At 41.5% G+C, this 16,421-nt stretch overlaps 2 protein-coding genes across 3 annotated transcripts in view; both read left to right on the forward strand.

The window, feature by feature from the left end:
* PRKAR2A (protein kinase cAMP-dependent type II regulatory subunit alpha) overlaps positions 1 to 7,760 on the forward strand; it is a 77,455-nt gene extending 69,695 nt beyond the window's left edge. The window contains exons 9-11 of the mRNA XM_064519071.1: positions 1,967 to 2,032; positions 2,631 to 2,769; positions 3,323 to 7,760. Of these exons, the coding sequence (XP_064375141.1) occupies positions 1,967 to 2,032; positions 2,631 to 2,769; positions 3,323 to 3,456 (339 nt within the window). The 3' untranslated portion in view covers positions 3,457 to 7,760. The remainder of the gene's footprint in view (positions 1 to 1,966; positions 2,033 to 2,630; positions 2,770 to 3,322) is intronic.
* Positions 7,761 to 10,131: 2,371 nt separating this feature from the next.
* Positions 10,132 to 14,936, forward strand: LOC112984681 (ribonuclease P protein subunit p14). 2 transcript variants are annotated; one of them, XM_064519073.1, is made up of 5 exons: positions 10,132 to 10,340; positions 10,443 to 10,527; positions 11,175 to 11,251; positions 12,970 to 13,048; positions 13,762 to 14,045. In XM_064519073.1, exons 1-5 carry the CDS (start codon positions 10,255 to 10,257, stop codon positions 13,816 to 13,818), a joined length of 384 nt encoding a protein of 127 aa, XP_064375143.1. In that variant the 5' UTR covers positions 10,132 to 10,254; the 3' UTR covers positions 13,819 to 14,045. The 2 variants fall into 2 exon arrangements, with proteins under 2 accessions (XP_064375143.1, XP_064375142.1); XM_064519072.1 differs by lacking the exons at positions 10,132 to 10,340; positions 10,443 to 10,527; positions 11,175 to 11,251 and having other exon boundaries at positions 13,762 to 14,936.
* The last annotated feature ends 1,485 nt before the right edge of the window (positions 14,937 to 16,421 follow it).

A 16,421-nucleotide genomic window follows, 5' to 3' on the forward strand; every position in this document is an offset into this window, starting at 1 on the left:
TACCCAGGATTGACTGGGCTCATACTTGTTAGTTTACTAGATCCTTCTTTCTACTGACATCTAGAAATGTGGTCACTAACTTGATGTTTTTAATAAAACTTGCTTCTGGAAATTCTAGGGCTTGGAAAGTTTCACTCACCATTGGATACTTTCCATAAGGATCAGATGATTTGCACTTGGATCATTCTGCTATATACTGTCATCTCCTTTGCTTTTCCCTTTCTACCTGCCTTAGTTCCTTCCTCTGAGGGTTCCTCTGATATATTCCCAAAGCTAGTCACCTTTTAATGTTACAAGAACATGAGTGTTACAGCCCCTCCTCCTTTCTGAATGTGCTTCATAGGATCATAGAATAATTTTGGTAAGAAGAGACCACTGTAGATCCCTCGTCCCATCTCCTGCTCGAAGCAGGGCTAGCGTTGAAATTGGATGAGGCCCCTCAGAGCCTCGACCAGTTGAGTTTTGAATATCTTCAAGGATGGATATTCCACAGTCTCCTTAGACCCCTGTTCTGGTGTTTGACTGCCTTTGTAGTGAATTGCAGTGAAATCCCCCCCTCCCCCCCCACCAGTGATACCTAATCAGGTTCCAGCTTCTGTCCATTTTCTCTTGTTTTTTCACTGTGTGCTTCCAAGAAGTGTCTGACTCTGTCTCCTCTCCACCTCTTTCCCCTTCCCTCCCCCACCCTTAGGTGGACAGCAATAAGATCCCCCTCTGCCTTCTCTTTTCGTGACTGAACAAACCCAGCGCGCTCAGCCTCTCCTCGTATGTCATCTGCTCCAGCCTCCTGAGTACCTTAGTGACCAATACTTCAATGTGTGTCTTGTACTGGGGAGCCCAAAACTGGGCGTGGTGCTCTGGATGCAGTCTTAAGAGTGCCAAATAGATGGGAAGAAATGCTTTCTTCCACCTGTTGGCTGCACACTTGCCAGTGCAGCCCAGGGTGTGGTGGCCACTTTTGCTGCAAGGGCACACTACTGACTCCTGTTCAACTTGTCCACTGGGATCCCCAGCTCCTTTTCTTTAAAGAAGCTGTTTAGTGCTTCAGTACCAAGCCTGTCCTCTTGCATGGCATTCTTCTAGGACTTTGCTTTGTCAAGCTTCATGAGGTTCTTTCTTGTCCTGGTCCCTCTGAATAGCAGCCCTGTCTTCCAGAGTATCAGCTGCTCCCCTCAATCTGGTATCATCCATGGATTTGCTGAGGCGCATTCCATCCTATCATCCAGATTATTAATGAAGCCTGTTGAACAGTTTTGGCTCCGACATCAGCCCCTAAGGGATGCCTCTAATACTAGCATCTAGCTGACCTTCAAACTGCTGGCCACCATTCTTCGAGCCCAGAGGGACAAATGGTTTTTCACTCAGTTTCATTCGTAGTTTTATGAATTACCCCATAATTTTCCTGGGGACCAACTGGTTGGCCTTTACTTCCCCAGATCCTCCTTTATTCCCCCCTCTTGAAGGATGGGCAAGATATCTCCCAATTGCCATCCCCACTTTAGGATGATAAAGAGGAGCGTCATAGTGACACTGATCAGCTTCCTCAGCCGTCTGAGGCATTCCGTTCAGTCCTGTTGACTTATGTATGTCCAGTTTGCTTAAGTAGTCCACAACTCAATCCTCTTCTACTTCTGAGCCTTTTTTTATTATGACTTCTGTATTTACCACAATTCCCTTTACTTTCAGACATAATCTTAAAAGAGATGAGAAATACTTCTGTTCAGCTTCATATCAATTTCGAACTTGTAAATCAGAAGTTTTAAAACCTCGATAACAAATTATACTTATATTAGCCTTTTATACAGGCTCTTCAGTTTTCTCTCTCACCCATTGCTTTGATGTCAATTTGTTGTCAATTCCAGCAGATTTCTACACAAAGCCTAGTTCAGAATGAATGTTTTAATACTATTTCTGCCTTTCACAGTAAGCTTAAAAAATAATTTGTTTCACCTTTTCGTCTCCACAGGGTGATAAAGCAGATTGCTTTTACATCGTAGAATCTGGTGAAGTAAAAATCTTGATTAAAAGCAAGGTGAGTTCAAATAGGATGATATGGGTTTAGATGAATCCCTGATTTGCTCTGTTAATAGAAGTGCTGCACGAAAATTCAGCATGACTTATTTTAAGATATTTATTATTATATGATATTTATCATTGTCACTTAGGTAACATAGATTGTAAATCCCTACATCGATTCTGTTGTCACCAGAAGTCACTTTACTAAAATAGGAGTTTTTTTGCTCCTCTGCAGACTGACCTGATGTACTCTCCATGGCACTGAGGATGAAGATAAACTTCTCTGTTAGGATTATAGCAAACTGGAAGCAACAAAAAGCTAGGGTGTATTATCTTCAGTGACTTAGTAGACACTTGCTTTCGAACAGACGTAACAGTGAATATCTGCCAATCTTCAAAGCTTCTTAGGGGCCAGCATACACTTTTCTAACCAAAATTCTAATTGAGCATGCAGTAAAGATGTTCTACCACTATAGAGTATGATTTGGGTATTGCTAGTCTTAAAAATCCTAAACCAATTAGCTGTTGCACATCTGAAGGATGTCTGGGATTAACTGCAGCCTTGTACAAAGGCAGAGCTGTAGACAAAGTAATTTAAATGTTCTGTTTTACAGACTATGACAAGCAAGGATGCTAACCAAGAAGTGGAGATTGCCCAGTGTCACAGAGGACAGTATTTTGGAGAGCTTGCACTTGTTACCAACAAACCCAGGGCAGCCTCCGCCTATGCTGTTGGGGAGGTTAAATGTTTAGGTAAGGAGGCATTCTGTGTTTCTAGTTATCCTTTTCCAGTCTTCACTTGTGCTGTGGACTTTCCCCTGCTATTCAAAATCTGGCTGTCTTTTGGCACCTCTTAGCCAGATGTTGAACTATGAGGAACACCACTGCTTCCCCCCTCAGATCTTCAGTTTCAAGTGGGTGGTGGGAATAACTGCCCAGCAGGTTGTTACTTCTGATTGTGTGGTCTGTGCTCTAGGGAAGTTGTACCCAAACTCCACTGTGTCTGCAGCATCAGTTTCTTGTCTAGAACTTCTTTCTAGCATCCAAGTGATATATTTATGCCCGTACTGTGTGTATTTGCCTTCTGTATTTATTCCTGAGGTCAGGTGTGTATTTTATGAATCTTATTTCTTCAAATAACAGTACAGACTGAAATAAGAAATTTGATTCCTGTTTACATAGCTTCCGTTGAAGTCTCAGAACCAAAGGGATTGGACTTGAGGTTTATGTTCTGAGTTCAGAAAACAGATTGGCATGTGGTGTCCTTTTGACAGACAATTTTGTTTTCACTTCTGTTCTTCTGCAGTCATGGATGTGCAAGCATTTGAGAGGTTGCTTGGACCCTGCATGGACATTATGAAGAGGAATATAACACATTATGAGGAGCAGCTGGTGGCACTGTTTGGCTCTAGCATGGACCTGTTGGATCCAGGGAATTAGGCACAGGGTACCTCAATGCCTTCTCAGTTCAAGACACAGAAAAGCCTCCGATCAGCAACACAACTCACAAGGAAAATGGACACTATGGAACAGTTACTGCTGCTGTCTTCTTGGGCATTTTAGAAACCATAAACAAGTCTCAGCACAGATGGATTGCTCACTCCATGCCTCCACTTTGCTGCTGATACTTCATTATTAGACCTAGATTAAAGATGATTCTAACCCTATGTTCACTTACTTGGTTCAAAATGGCATCTCTCCAACAGTTCAAGTGCCTGATATGAAACCCAAAGTGAGCAAGATGTAGAAGCTTCCTTCTTTCTGCTGTTCCGTTGGGATAAATTTTCAGATCAGATTCTGTAGTGGTAAGCTGCCTGTTCTGCAGAGGCAGCCCGTAGAATATGAGCCTTTTACAAGCTTATTATCTTCTTCTGATACTTTCCTTACACAATGTCAAATTTGTTTTTAATTGTAGCATCCGAGTTTGAAGCTAAAAATATCAATGGAGCCAATTAATAAGGTGGCACCGAAGTTTTCTTCAGCCTGCTGAAAGTGGCAGGTACTATAGTTGTTTAAACCAAGTAAACCAAGCTGGGGACACAGAGCTGCTTAGCAATGAAATGCAGAAAATGAAGCATTACTAAATTTTAAGTGTTTTCTGAGCAGCAAAGAAAGTTGTTTTACTCTATGCTGTCCAAAAAAAAAGTGCAGTGGTTTGGACTGTGATCTAACAGATCAAATGGCTTGAAGGTTTCGTAGTTGTCCTCTCCCAAAATCTGCTCTTTGTTTCTTACACGAGTAGATTTTATTGTGGAGAGATCCCAATATATAACCTTCTCTTGCTTACAGAGATCCTTTATACTGCTTGATTTCCCAGGGCACTGTTGTTGTCTGGGTCAATTTTAAAGCTTTTTAAGGAGGTGAACATTTTGTAATTTAAAGGAAGACTATTTCTGTACTTATTTACAGGAGCTCCCTCCCGCCCCAGTCCTAATATTTCACAGTATTCTAACTTCATTAGACACTTGGATGCTTCCGAATGCCAAGTCTATTTGTTAAATCTTTTAAAAGTTGGCAGCATTTGAATTTGTGGAGCAAATGTCTTTGCTAACTACGCAGTTGGTGTGTTTGAAGAGTCTTTTTGATTTAGGTGATAACTCAGCTAATGATGTTTATCTAAAATACCTGTTAAATTTGCAGCATTTACTAGGTAGATTCTATTTCTATAGCTTTAATGACCTTAATTGGCATACTGCTAAGATTTTATCAGAGTATTATCTAAATAAGAATCAGACCATAGAAAGGACATTTTTATGGTGTAAAACAGAATATTTATATTAAGACATTGAATTTGTAGGTAATAAATCTAGTGACCCTTTGAATTTGCATTCTTCAGCTCATGCAAAACTTACTTGTGTTTTATGGGGTTATGAAATTTTATTTGTGGATGCTAGTAGAACAGAACCTGCTCTTTTTATTCATGGCCACATGAGCAAGAATAGAAGGATGCTAATATTGAATTCCTGCCTCTAGTTATCACAATGGACATTTCTCTAAGGCACAAGATGTTTAGCCACAACTGAGTTGGTTTCTGGACAATAATCTCTTCCCTAAATAGATGAGCTCCTCCCAGTTCCTGCAATATGAATAAGATGGAAACTTGATAAGTTTGAATGCCTATTGTCCAGTTACTGTAATTGCAGTCATATTTTTATATAATATAAATGATTTGTAATGGACACCACTGAAAGAGGTGTTTCCATATTATTAAAGTTCTGATTGTGATGTCTAGTGGCTGTTCTAACTGCATGTTCTAGAACAGTGAATTTCCCTTACTTTACTGGACTGGTTTTTCATGATAAATTACAGCCAAAGAAGCAGCAGGTACTTCATTCATGCTTCCGAGGTTTAACACCAAAGACAAAATCACTCTTTTAATTGCAGATTTTTTTAAAAAATCAACAAAAAAAGAAAAAAAACACTAATCAGGTCCTTGCATTGATAACAGATACTTTAAAGTACTTTGGGCTCATAGACAGAGTCTCTCTGAAGCCAGCTCATGACTGTCCAGCAACCCATAAACTGGTCTTCAAACCAGTATGAGTTTCTGTGCTGCCTAAACTGTCAGGTGAACTAAAGAGAAATTTGCTGTGAAAAATCATCAGCTGGCTTCCGTCCCTCCCAGGCAGAGTATCCTCTCCTTTATCCAGAGGAGCCTGGCAGGTTGGGCTCCCTTACAGATGGATTCTGGTTCATACAGCCTTCAGTTCTTTGCATGACAGAACTGTATACCTCAGTGTATGCAAATGTTCTGAAGTTTAGTCAAAAAAACAAGCTAGGCTGATGAATTCCCCGATAGACTCGTAAGGTGATTCTGCCTGGAAGGGAGTATTTGATGGCTCCAGAAATCAAAGGAAAGGATGAGACCATAAAATCAAAAGATTAGGATCCCATGTGAGCAAGAACAAGCTTTTGAAGTTTTAACCTTTCTGTAGACTCTCTGCAGCAAAGTCATACTGGGCAATGCCATCCTGCAGCCAGGATTTCTGTGACACTGTTCTGTGGTGTAAAGGGGCAACCTGACTATGAGCTGAAAGAGAATGGGCCTTTAAGAAGCTCGTTCCATTTAAAATGGTAGAATTTGCAATGTGCCTGACTAGTCTGGTCTGGTTTAACCAGCCTGTTCTGTACAATTTTGGGATATAAAGATAGGTGAGAGAAGCTTGTAATGAGATGCTCAACATTGTCTGGCTTAGCAGATACCTAGTAGAGCACCAGCAACGAACAAAGTCAGAAAGCGCGTGAGTGGGGATATCGAAGCCAGGGAGTGAAGACAGACACCAATTCGTAAAGATCTGACTGCGTCATTGTATCCCAGCTTTTTCCTTTTCACTGTGACTGTTCATCACAATTGTCATGGAGAATGAGCACAGTCTTTGTTGTTATTGCTCAGCGTTCAGTAAATCTGCTGTGGATTCTCTGAAATTGGTAGGGGAGAAAGATCTAGTTTTTAATAAAAGAACTCAGCAGCAAAGTGGGTAAAGAGGGTAGTGTCTTCGAGACTTGGAGAAAAGAAGTCTCTTATATCTGATTCCCTGCTTGTGATTGTTGTGAAGTCAGTGAGAGGAGCTTTCAGTGGTCAAGTGTCCTGGCATATGGTATTTCTGTTTAATGTCACAGCACAGGTTTCACAATGTAAAAAACAAAAAGGGCAAAAAAAAAGCTCTCTTTTAAAAAAAACAAAAACAAAACAAAGTACGATTTTGCACAGAGGGCAAAAAGAGAAACCCCTTTGAATGTCACTTCCATTCTTTCTTTTCAGTTGGCTGAAAATGGACTTTTGTTCTTGACATGTATTTGTAAACTCGTCTTGCCAAAATACAAACGTTTTGGTTTTTTTCACTCCAGTTAATTTTTGTTGTTACATTTATTGTTGTTTATTATTTTCACTTCTTTCAAACCATATATTTAATTTCAAGAGGCCTTCCTTGTGGATTTTCTCCTGATGGTCTACAGCACTACACTGCTATTTCAAGGTGCAAGAGAAAGTCACTAACCTCATAAGAGAATACTCAACTCTGTTTACCTGGCTGGAGCTAATAATGCGCTACTAATTTTCTTCCACTCTATGGGGCAGGAGGGGAATTAAATCCTGCATAAAGTTGCTACCTCAAGGCTCCAAGTGCTTTAATGGTCTTTCACTTGGGAGAATTTCATAAGACAGTTCTTAAAATTGGTCTGTTCTTTTGATTTAAATGTTTTTTCTTCATTGATTCATTGAGGGGACCCTTATTTTAAATCATTTTACATTTAGTATTTGATTCTCAAAAGATGAACAACTGCAAAATTCAGTTCTTGCACTACAGTGTTGAACATGAAGGAAAATATCTGCCATATAAACATACAGTTTTTAAAAGTTAAACCACTCTGGGGCTCAGCTTTACTTTTGGTTAATAAAAAGCTGACATGTTGTGTCCAGCCTGCCTGGTACAATCCTGTGTGTGCTCTTTATTGACTTACTGCAGCTGACACATGCCCGCACACAGTGCTTACATAACAACTGGATTTTCTAGCAGGTAACTAAATGTACTTGGAGTGTCTGAGTTACTGTTGCTTGTGTTATCAGAGCCTTATGGAAAACAGCACTTGCCCTATTGCAATAATCAGAATAGATTTATACATCATCCAACCACCAAGTTTTACTGTTTGGTGAGAAAATTTTACTAAAATCTTAAAAATGATACCTTAAAAGTGATACCTATTTCTGTAGATATTGTTGCTCCAAATAAAACTGGCTGCTGTGATATGGTTGCCACGCTATTGTAAAATTGATTTTCTGATTTTATTATTTGAGCAGTGTGCTAACTGGTTCTCAATTTTTAGGAGGAACACAATATTCCTAGAGATCTCTTGCTGCCCTGCATTTACAGCTACTGAATTTCACATGGCAAGCTGCCTTTTTCTTTTTTTAAACCTAATAATTTTAAAAGAAAATTAGTTTGGTACCTGTGAAGTTATTTGTTCAAATTCTTAAAATTTGCATTTGCTTAAGCTTTACTACTTAATGCTTACTATTTTATGTACAGTTTTTTAATTAGTCTGGGAGAGTATTTCAGGTGCATCATGATTTTAATCATGGGAATGCCTCTGCCTCACCTAGACTACAGTGCTCAACTTACTATAGTACTCAAGTAGTAAGGGCACCTTAACTCAAGGAAGATGTTGACATCTGAAGGGGCCAGAGGGTAGCAGCAAGATAAACAGAGATCTAAAAAATGTAAAATTATACAGAAAGATGAGAAAAACTGGGATTATTTAGTCTGGAAAGAACAAGTAGGGGAGGTGGGCAGGGAAATCTTCAAGCATATAAAAAATTTCAACAAGATGGAATGATCTCATATTGATAGGACAGAACTACTGATACTGGGCATAAACTGCACCAGGGAAGATGTAAATTAAGCATTCAAAAGCTCTGTCTGGAAGAGAGCTTGAGCAGACGCTGGCAGTGTGTGAAATCTTCACTAGATGTCCCTTGCAACAGTTTGAAACCAGCCAGAGTTTGCCCAAAGGTTTACATATGTGTCTGGGGCAGCGGTGGATGAAATGACCTCTTCAGGAGGCTTCTGTAAGATGTTCGTTTTCTTATGAATACCTTAGAAAAATTACTGTCTTTTACAGCCTCACGGACATGCAAGTAGGCTGTCAGTGAGCTACAGCTCACATTTAAAGCTTGCCAAGCACCAGAGTCAGAGGAGGCTGAGCTTCTCAGCTGGACAGAGAGGAGAGAGAAAATCTCGGGCCCAAACAGAGCAAGCACCTTGAATCAGGGAGTTCTCTTGCACAGGCTTTGAGTCACTTGATGACAAATACAAATGCTTTCCTGTGACTTGTGCCCTAACTCCAGTGTATCAGATGAGGGCTATGTTAGTGCATCATTACCCTGCTGAGGTGAATGAGGAAATTCATCCCTCAGCTGTTGTTTTAGGCTTGAAGAAGCACTATGTGGATAACTGGGTGCTTTTAGAGTTTTCTTTGACAATGAACATTGTAAAACTGTGGTTCTTTCATGAAAACTTGATTCTGCTGCTCAATCCCACTGCAAGGAAGTGAGATCCCTTGGAAGTTCTGGTGGTGATGGAGGGATCCAAGGTGAATAAATCATGACTAGTTACTGACTGCTCCAACCACCAAATGGTGCAAAAGGACAGGAAAGGTGGTGGTTTTGATTAAAACAGTATGGTTCCCTGAAAATTCCTGGATAAACCATTTTTTAAAAGAAAGAAGCAAGACCCTGTAAAGTCCTTATCCTCAGGATGTTGTTTCAGCTTGGGGATCTTTTTAGCAGCGCAAGGAAACTCGTATTTTTTCTGCTGTCTCTCTGAAGGATGTACGTCACACCCATCATCAGATAAGCTATAAGGATTCAAGCAAATATGGTAATTGTGTTATTAATAGTATCTCTATAAGTAAGTAGTTGTTGACCAGTGTGACAAACACACACTGCCATCTGCCTGGATTCTGCCTCAGATCTGAGTTTCTGCTTCAGCTGCGTGTGCTGCATTGCAGACTGTAGGATAGAGCACACTGCCCTAATGCTCTAGATGCCTGAATCCTGGTATGATGCCAGGCACCAAACTCTGCAAGTAACTGCATCAGGACCACTATCATTTGTTTGGGGAGATGAGGAAGCACCTCTGCTAGCCCCTCTCCAACAGTGTGTTTATTGTGGAGTATTCAATATTTGTAATCCTGAAGCTGAACGCTGGAACTTGGCCCTAGGAAACACCATCTGCTCCCAAAGCTTCAGAGAGAAGATTAATTTCAGAACCAAGAACTACTGATCGCCTTCCCCACTCTGAGGCTGAGGAGAGCTCCGGGTTCCCAAGCAGCACTAGGACAGCCCCAGGCCCAGCCAGCTTGTTTAACGGCTCTGGACTGAGGCCTCGGCACGCGCAAACGACGCAGAAGTCGGAGGGGTCAGTATGGTGGAAAACCTGCTCGTCCGGCCCTGCAGCTGCACTGACTGACCCCAGTAGCTGCCTGCGGCTGACAGGGCAACAGCGGCTGCTCTTCTCGCTGGGCAGCTCGGAAGCTGCCCGGCCCGGGGGGAGCTCGCCCCGCGCCCGTTAGCAGCCGTTAACAGCCGTTGGAACGCGCGCGCCCCCACCCCGCACAACGGCGCCGCCTCCTCGCGAACTCCGTCGCCGGGACTGGGCCCGCCGGGACGCCGTAGGCGGCTCCGCCATTGGCTGCGCGCGGCGCAGAGGGGCCGCGCGGGCCGAGGCCTCCACCGCCCGCATGGCCCGAGCGGAGCCGCCGCCGGCCGCCTTCGAGCGGCGGGTGCTGCGGAGCGCCGCCGAGCACCACTACCTGCGCGTCCGCCTGTGAGTCCGTCCCGCCGCGCCGCGCCGCCCCGTCCCGTCCCCCGGCCGCGGCCTGCCGCCGCCGGCAGCCCGCGAGCCCGCGCTCTGCTCTGCTTCCCGCAGGGAGCTGCCCGACGGCGGGGCCCGGCCGAGCGCCGCGCACTTCAAGCAGCTGGTGGTGACGGCGCTGCGGGAGCTGCACGGCGAGGTGCGGGGGGGCGGGCCGGGGGGGGAGCTGCGGCCCGCCGGGTCGCGGGAGTCGCCGCCGCGCTCCGACGCGGGCTGCCTCGGCGGAGTAACGCCTCTGAGCTTAACGGTGGGAGGTGCGAGCGAGGCGTGCGGTCAGTGCCTCCAGCTTTCCTCTCTGTTAGCCCGTTACTTGCTCTCTAGGCCGTGTTCGAGCTTGGCTCCCAATGGAGTTGGGGTTGTAGGTTTGGTCCGAGCTTCTGTAATCAAGTGATTTCAGAGCAGCTGCTTTACAGAATTGGGGTATCGCTGCTTTTGCTGCAGTGAGGGTTTAAAAGCAAAGCTATAGGAGGGAAATAGCTTCTCGGACTGGGAAGCCCCAAGTACTGCTCTTGCTGTGGTTATTGCATTGTTGCATGACTTTGACCAAGTCATGTCATCTCCGGGTTTCTATTTCTCCAGCTCTCATGTGGGACTAAAAGTGGCTCTTTTCTAAATAGCTGTGAGAAGAATGGCAGTGTACAAAAACTAAGAGCTGAAATGCTCACATGAGATTTGAGCTTAACTATAACAACTTTAACAAAGTTATATACTGATAAATCATTTCTGTATAAACCACTATAAAACCAGTGGGAGAAAATGATTTAATAACACCATATTTTTGCATAGGTTGGAGCAGCTTTGCCTGTTGATGTCTTAACATACGAGGAAAAGACTCTATCTGCAATATTAAGAGTTACTAGCAGGTAAGGTACAGTGAGTACATGCTGCAGATACCGTCATGAAAATATTTTTCATAAGAAAACAAAACTCTCAAACTAAGAACAATTACCTTAAGATTTCCAGTCTGTTACCACAAATTAAAAAAAAAAAAAAGTGGGAAGAAGTACTATCTGCAATCTGGCCCATCTTTGAGATGACTGTGAATACCTCCTACTGGTGATTCAATGGTGTATTAATTGCATGAGTCCTGTTGGTCACTAGATATTTAGTTCTATACTGTCTCTTGCCCTTACTGCAGTGCTTTAACTCAGTTCTTCCCAAGTATGCTTTTAGTGGCAGAATTAGTACATGTTGCATTTGGCTCAGTCTTTCATACAGGGAGGAAAACCGTGCCATGAACAACTTTGCTGTTAACTGTAAGTTTGCTAACTAATAAAAGAAGCAAACTGAAAACAATGCCTTGGCATTTTAAACTGGAAATATCAGGATAACATTCCTCTTTAAGTAACTTAAAGAGCTAGTTTACAGTATGAACCCCGTAAAGCTTTCTTCGGAAGACATTATATATCTCTAACCTCATATTATTTAGTACTATAAGGTAAATATGCATTCACTTATAAACTAGAGCTAGAGTAATTGATATGATCCATATTCTGATATTGACTTCCTGTGTGATTATGTGTAAGTTGCTTTAGCTGTGTCTCTGTGAAATCAGGTTAGATAGACATTTCAATAAAACCCTAAATATTACTAAGAAAAATATCACTGCACATTATCTTAAAAGCAATAAAAAAGCAGACTACAGAAACTCTTTCATTGTGACAAATTCCTGTTAGCACTTGTAGATTTCATTGGTGTGCTGATTCAGTGACTTACTTGCCTAATTAGTCACATTTTTTAAGTGAGGCTGAGTTTCAAACAAATGACTAAAGAGTATAATCATCACACCATCTTGACCAATCTCCTTTTCTCATTAGGTGGGTCAAATTTATTGTGTCTAGTTCTAGTATTAGTATCTTAATAATTGAAGAACTCAATTCACAGTGAATCTTCATTTGCTCTGTCAATTTTTCATCAGGAAAATAATTCCCTGGAACAGAAGAAAATTTTTGAAACAGTTAAAGTTAGTTTGGTTTCAGTACTGTCCGGGAGACATCTTTAGGTTGCTCAGAATCTCACTGGTACTGTTGGTATGCAATTTCCAGAGAACCAAGCCTAACCTGTAGAGCTAAGCATAGAGCATGCAATAAATAAATTTATTAAGATTTAAAAACATACATGGATCAGTGTATTATTTCTGTCTTAGAACAGAATGGTCTAAGGAACAGAAAAGGTCTAAGGGAATTGAGTGCTGTTGAAATATGTGGCTGTAAATCTCTTTCCATAGCAAAGGAAGGCAATAGTTATCAGATGTAAATGGTGAAGATAACAGCAGGTGAATTAGGGGAAGAAGGAGCTTTAAGACGCAGAGAAGGAATTTAAGAAAAAGGGTCAATAAAGTGTGTTTGACAGTATTACAGTAAGCATCACCTGTAAGTCAAGGATAAGAGATTACAGTGATTACAATAACCCTTTAGGGCATAATGTTGCTACCAGAACTCATTGATAAAATTACCTGCTGTTAAATTCAGTTAAGGTTTCATTACTGTTCGTGTAACATGCTTTTACTTAAGCTGTTTATGCTGCAGGAAAACTGACACAGACAAATCCTCTTAATCTCTCTCATATTCTTGTCACTTAGTGGCCTCGTCAAGCTGTGGAGTGCTCTCACGTTGCTGGGCTTCTATCAGAACAGAAGGTGTGCCTTTCGAGTGCTGCAGGTAAAGCCCTGGGGAGACTAGATGGCTTCCCCCAAATGTCACTTCTGACTGTAAGATCACCTGGCTGTCTGAGTACACAGCCTTCTAACAGAAAGATGCATGCAGAACATGCAGAAACTTTTTGGTTTGGGAGTGAAATGCTTTTCATTGCAGGTGTGTAGGCCTATGTTTAAGTAATCCCAGTCTTAAGTACTCTTACACTGAATTATGTCTAAAGTTGTCACTTCTGGGTTGTCTGCCTTTTCCCTCTAAACGAATGTGGATGTGATCTTTTAAAATCAGACTGTGGTGGCTGTCTCCTTACTTTATAGTTTCACTCCAGTGACAAGTTCTGATCTCATTTAGCAGATCTGCAAAAGTTAAAAGTTTTGTTCTTGGCCCACATCTTGATCCAACCTTTTATTTCCCCTACCCCGTTTTTCCCCCCTTCTAACAGTCACTCTCAATAGACCTTGTTTGAAAATGCCTGTGTCAACATGCGCCTCCAGAGCTTAAATTTTTCCTTAGGATGTGGTTTCATAAGATGAGTTGCAAGAATTCTTTGCATCAAAAGTGATGGCTAAACAAAAATCTACTTGGACGTAGCTCTGACTTTTTACTCTTTTACATAAAGGGGAAATTTAAGTATTTTCAGCTTTGCTTTGAATGATTTTGATGGTTTTTGTAATGCTTCACTGTTTCTTGTTTTGTTTTTTTTTTCCTTTCCTAACTAGACATCTCCATTTCTTCTTGCATTATCTGGGAACAGTAGAGAACTAGTGTTGGACTGATTATGCAGTTGCTGGTTTGGTTGTAAGAAGCAGAAGTTGTTTGAGATGTTGCAGCTCTTCAGGCGCAGAATTTCTGGAGGGGATTTCCAGCGAAGAGCCTTGACAAAGCGAATAGTTATCAGCTCACTACTTGGATGTCCCTTACTTCAGCATTTACATATAAAAGTTGGCGACAAAGCTGAACTTACCAAAGCTTTTACACAGAATGATGTTGTTACTTTTTCTGATTTAACAGGTGACACAAATCCTTTACATTTAAATGAAGATTTTGCAAAGAAGTCTAGGTTTGGGAGAACTATTGTACATGGAGTTTTGATCAATGGACTTATTTCTGCAGTTCTAGGTACTAAAATGCCTGGTCAAGGTTGTGTATTTCTTTCGCAGGAGATCCGATTTCCGTCTCCTTTATATGTTGGAGAAGAAGTCTTAGCTGCAGCAGAAGTTAAACAACTGAAGAGATCTGTTGCACACATTGCTGTATTGTGTACAGTCAGAGAAAGTGGAAAGACTGTTATGGAAGGGATGGTGAAAGTCCTGGTAGCAGAAAGTTAGAGCTTTTCATCCTATGCTGCCTTATAGTAAAGGTCAGAAATGTATGCTTGGTTTTGATTCTGTCTTTTTTTACATGACGTTACTTAATCCAGTCAGTTTGCAACAAAACCTTCGGAGTGTTTCAAAGACAACATACAAACTGCTAGCAACTGCATTAAGAAACTTCTGATTTCTCATGGAAGTCTGACAAAACTGACACAGGCAAGGCTTTGCTGTGCTACAGTGGAAAGTCTACAGTGATGGGCTTATATCGCAGTTAATTCTTTCGGGCAAAAACACTTTTGGGGAAAATCCAGACTGGTTAAGTTCAGTTAAAACTTTTTCATGCTTTACGGAAGAGTTATATTGCTAATAAAAACCTGTGGGAGGGGACAATGCTGTATGTTTAACAAGCTGAATGAACAGAGATGGAGGAAAAGGGTATTGATGTACATACTGCAGGATTCCTTCATGTAATGTACATGCCAGTTCTGGCTCATACTGGTGCAGTGTGCTGTTTTGCAATGCTCTAGCTAATAAAAGCCTTTGCTAGCTCTGTAAATAAGCAGTAGTTGGCCTTAACATAAGCAATATACTCTTCCTGGTCTATCTTGAGATGTGGCTCTCATAATACTTTCAAGTTCCTTAGTTACCTTACAAAACCTGATTATAAACAAACCAAGAAAATCACCTTAAATGCAAATTGCCATGGAAAATTGCCTCCCAGGAGTGTAGCTGAGTGAAGGAAGGCCTGTAAAACAGCCGTATTGTCACTGCTTGTACATAGTGACTGTTTATCTCCTGTGTGCAAGGCAAGCAGGTGCAAATTGGTTGAGTACTAACCATCTGGCTTCTCTCTGCTTATTTGACTGTGTGAACATGTATTCCCCTTTGCCCATTAAAAAGTACCTTGGCTGCTGGTACAGTAGTGTTTTGGCAAGTTCAACAGTAAATCTTCCGTGTTAAATTATTTTAGTACCAATATAAGTTTATTATACACTATTTTTCCCCTCAATGATGGGAACTTCCAGGCTCTTTTCCATTGGTGGCTCATACAATTTTCTGGCAAACATCTGATCTCTATTATCCCTCCCCTCATCTCTGCAGCAGAATTGTATTTATAATTGTTTCTTGCCTGCAAATAGGTACAAAAGTTTGTTATGAAAAAAAGTTTGTCCTCAAACAGTGTGGTGAAGACTACACAAACTGTTACACTGTCTAGGTGTGATACCTTGGTCTTAAATTCAGCCACAGTGTAAACTTACAGTGCTAAATCAGGCTGGATCATAATGGGAATGGCAGCAAAAAGTGAAAGTTAAAAATGTAAGCTGTTTGGCTTCAATATGCCCTCTGGCTTCAAAGCATAGGGTTTGGCTTGTTTATAACACGGAGCAAGTACTTCTGGTTGAGAACTTACCTTATCTTTTGTCATTTGAGTTGCTTCACTTCCTGTTTTTTTCTTCTGCCCGACATCACTGCTTGGTGATAGGCTTTTGCTGTATAAAGCATTGTTTTTCAAAATGGGCATTTTCTTTTCACTCATTCTGTGTTCATCTGCCCCTCTAGGTCTGAAGTTACCCTGTTTATGCCTATTAACACAGTCAAATCTGAGGAAGAGGCAGTAGGTGAGAAATTAGGGCAATAATGAAATGACTGTAGATGGGGTAGTTTGGAAAGAGTCAAGATATGTTTCTGTTCTGGCCTGAGATTCAGCTACTTAATCACAGTGTGTAGCTCATTTTCCTGTCAAGGCAGAGTTAAATGAAAGAAGGGGCTATTTGCACTAACTGTTCTGAGTGTATGACAAATGCTAGCTCTGCAGTCTTATATACTTACTGCAACTTAAGTGAGATTAACTGCTGTTAAATAATTAACTCCTGCAGTGTAAAAACACAAAAAGATATGTAGACGGTATTCGGCAGGCAGCAGGTTCCCACGTGGGATGGCCGAGCACCACCGAGGTAATAGTTCTGTGCGCCGCTGCAGTGAAAATGAAGTTGTGGAACTCAGTGTGACAACAACTTCAGATCTGTTCTTACAGAAATTTAAGTGCAGAGTCTAAAAACGGAATA

Source organism: Dromaius novaehollandiae, chromosome 12, assembly GCF_036370855.1.
Source record: "Dromaius novaehollandiae isolate bDroNov1 chromosome 12, bDroNov1.hap1, whole genome shotgun sequence".
In the NCBI taxonomy this organism is placed as follows: domain Eukaryota; kingdom Metazoa; phylum Chordata; class Aves; order Casuariiformes; family Dromaiidae; genus Dromaius; species Dromaius novaehollandiae.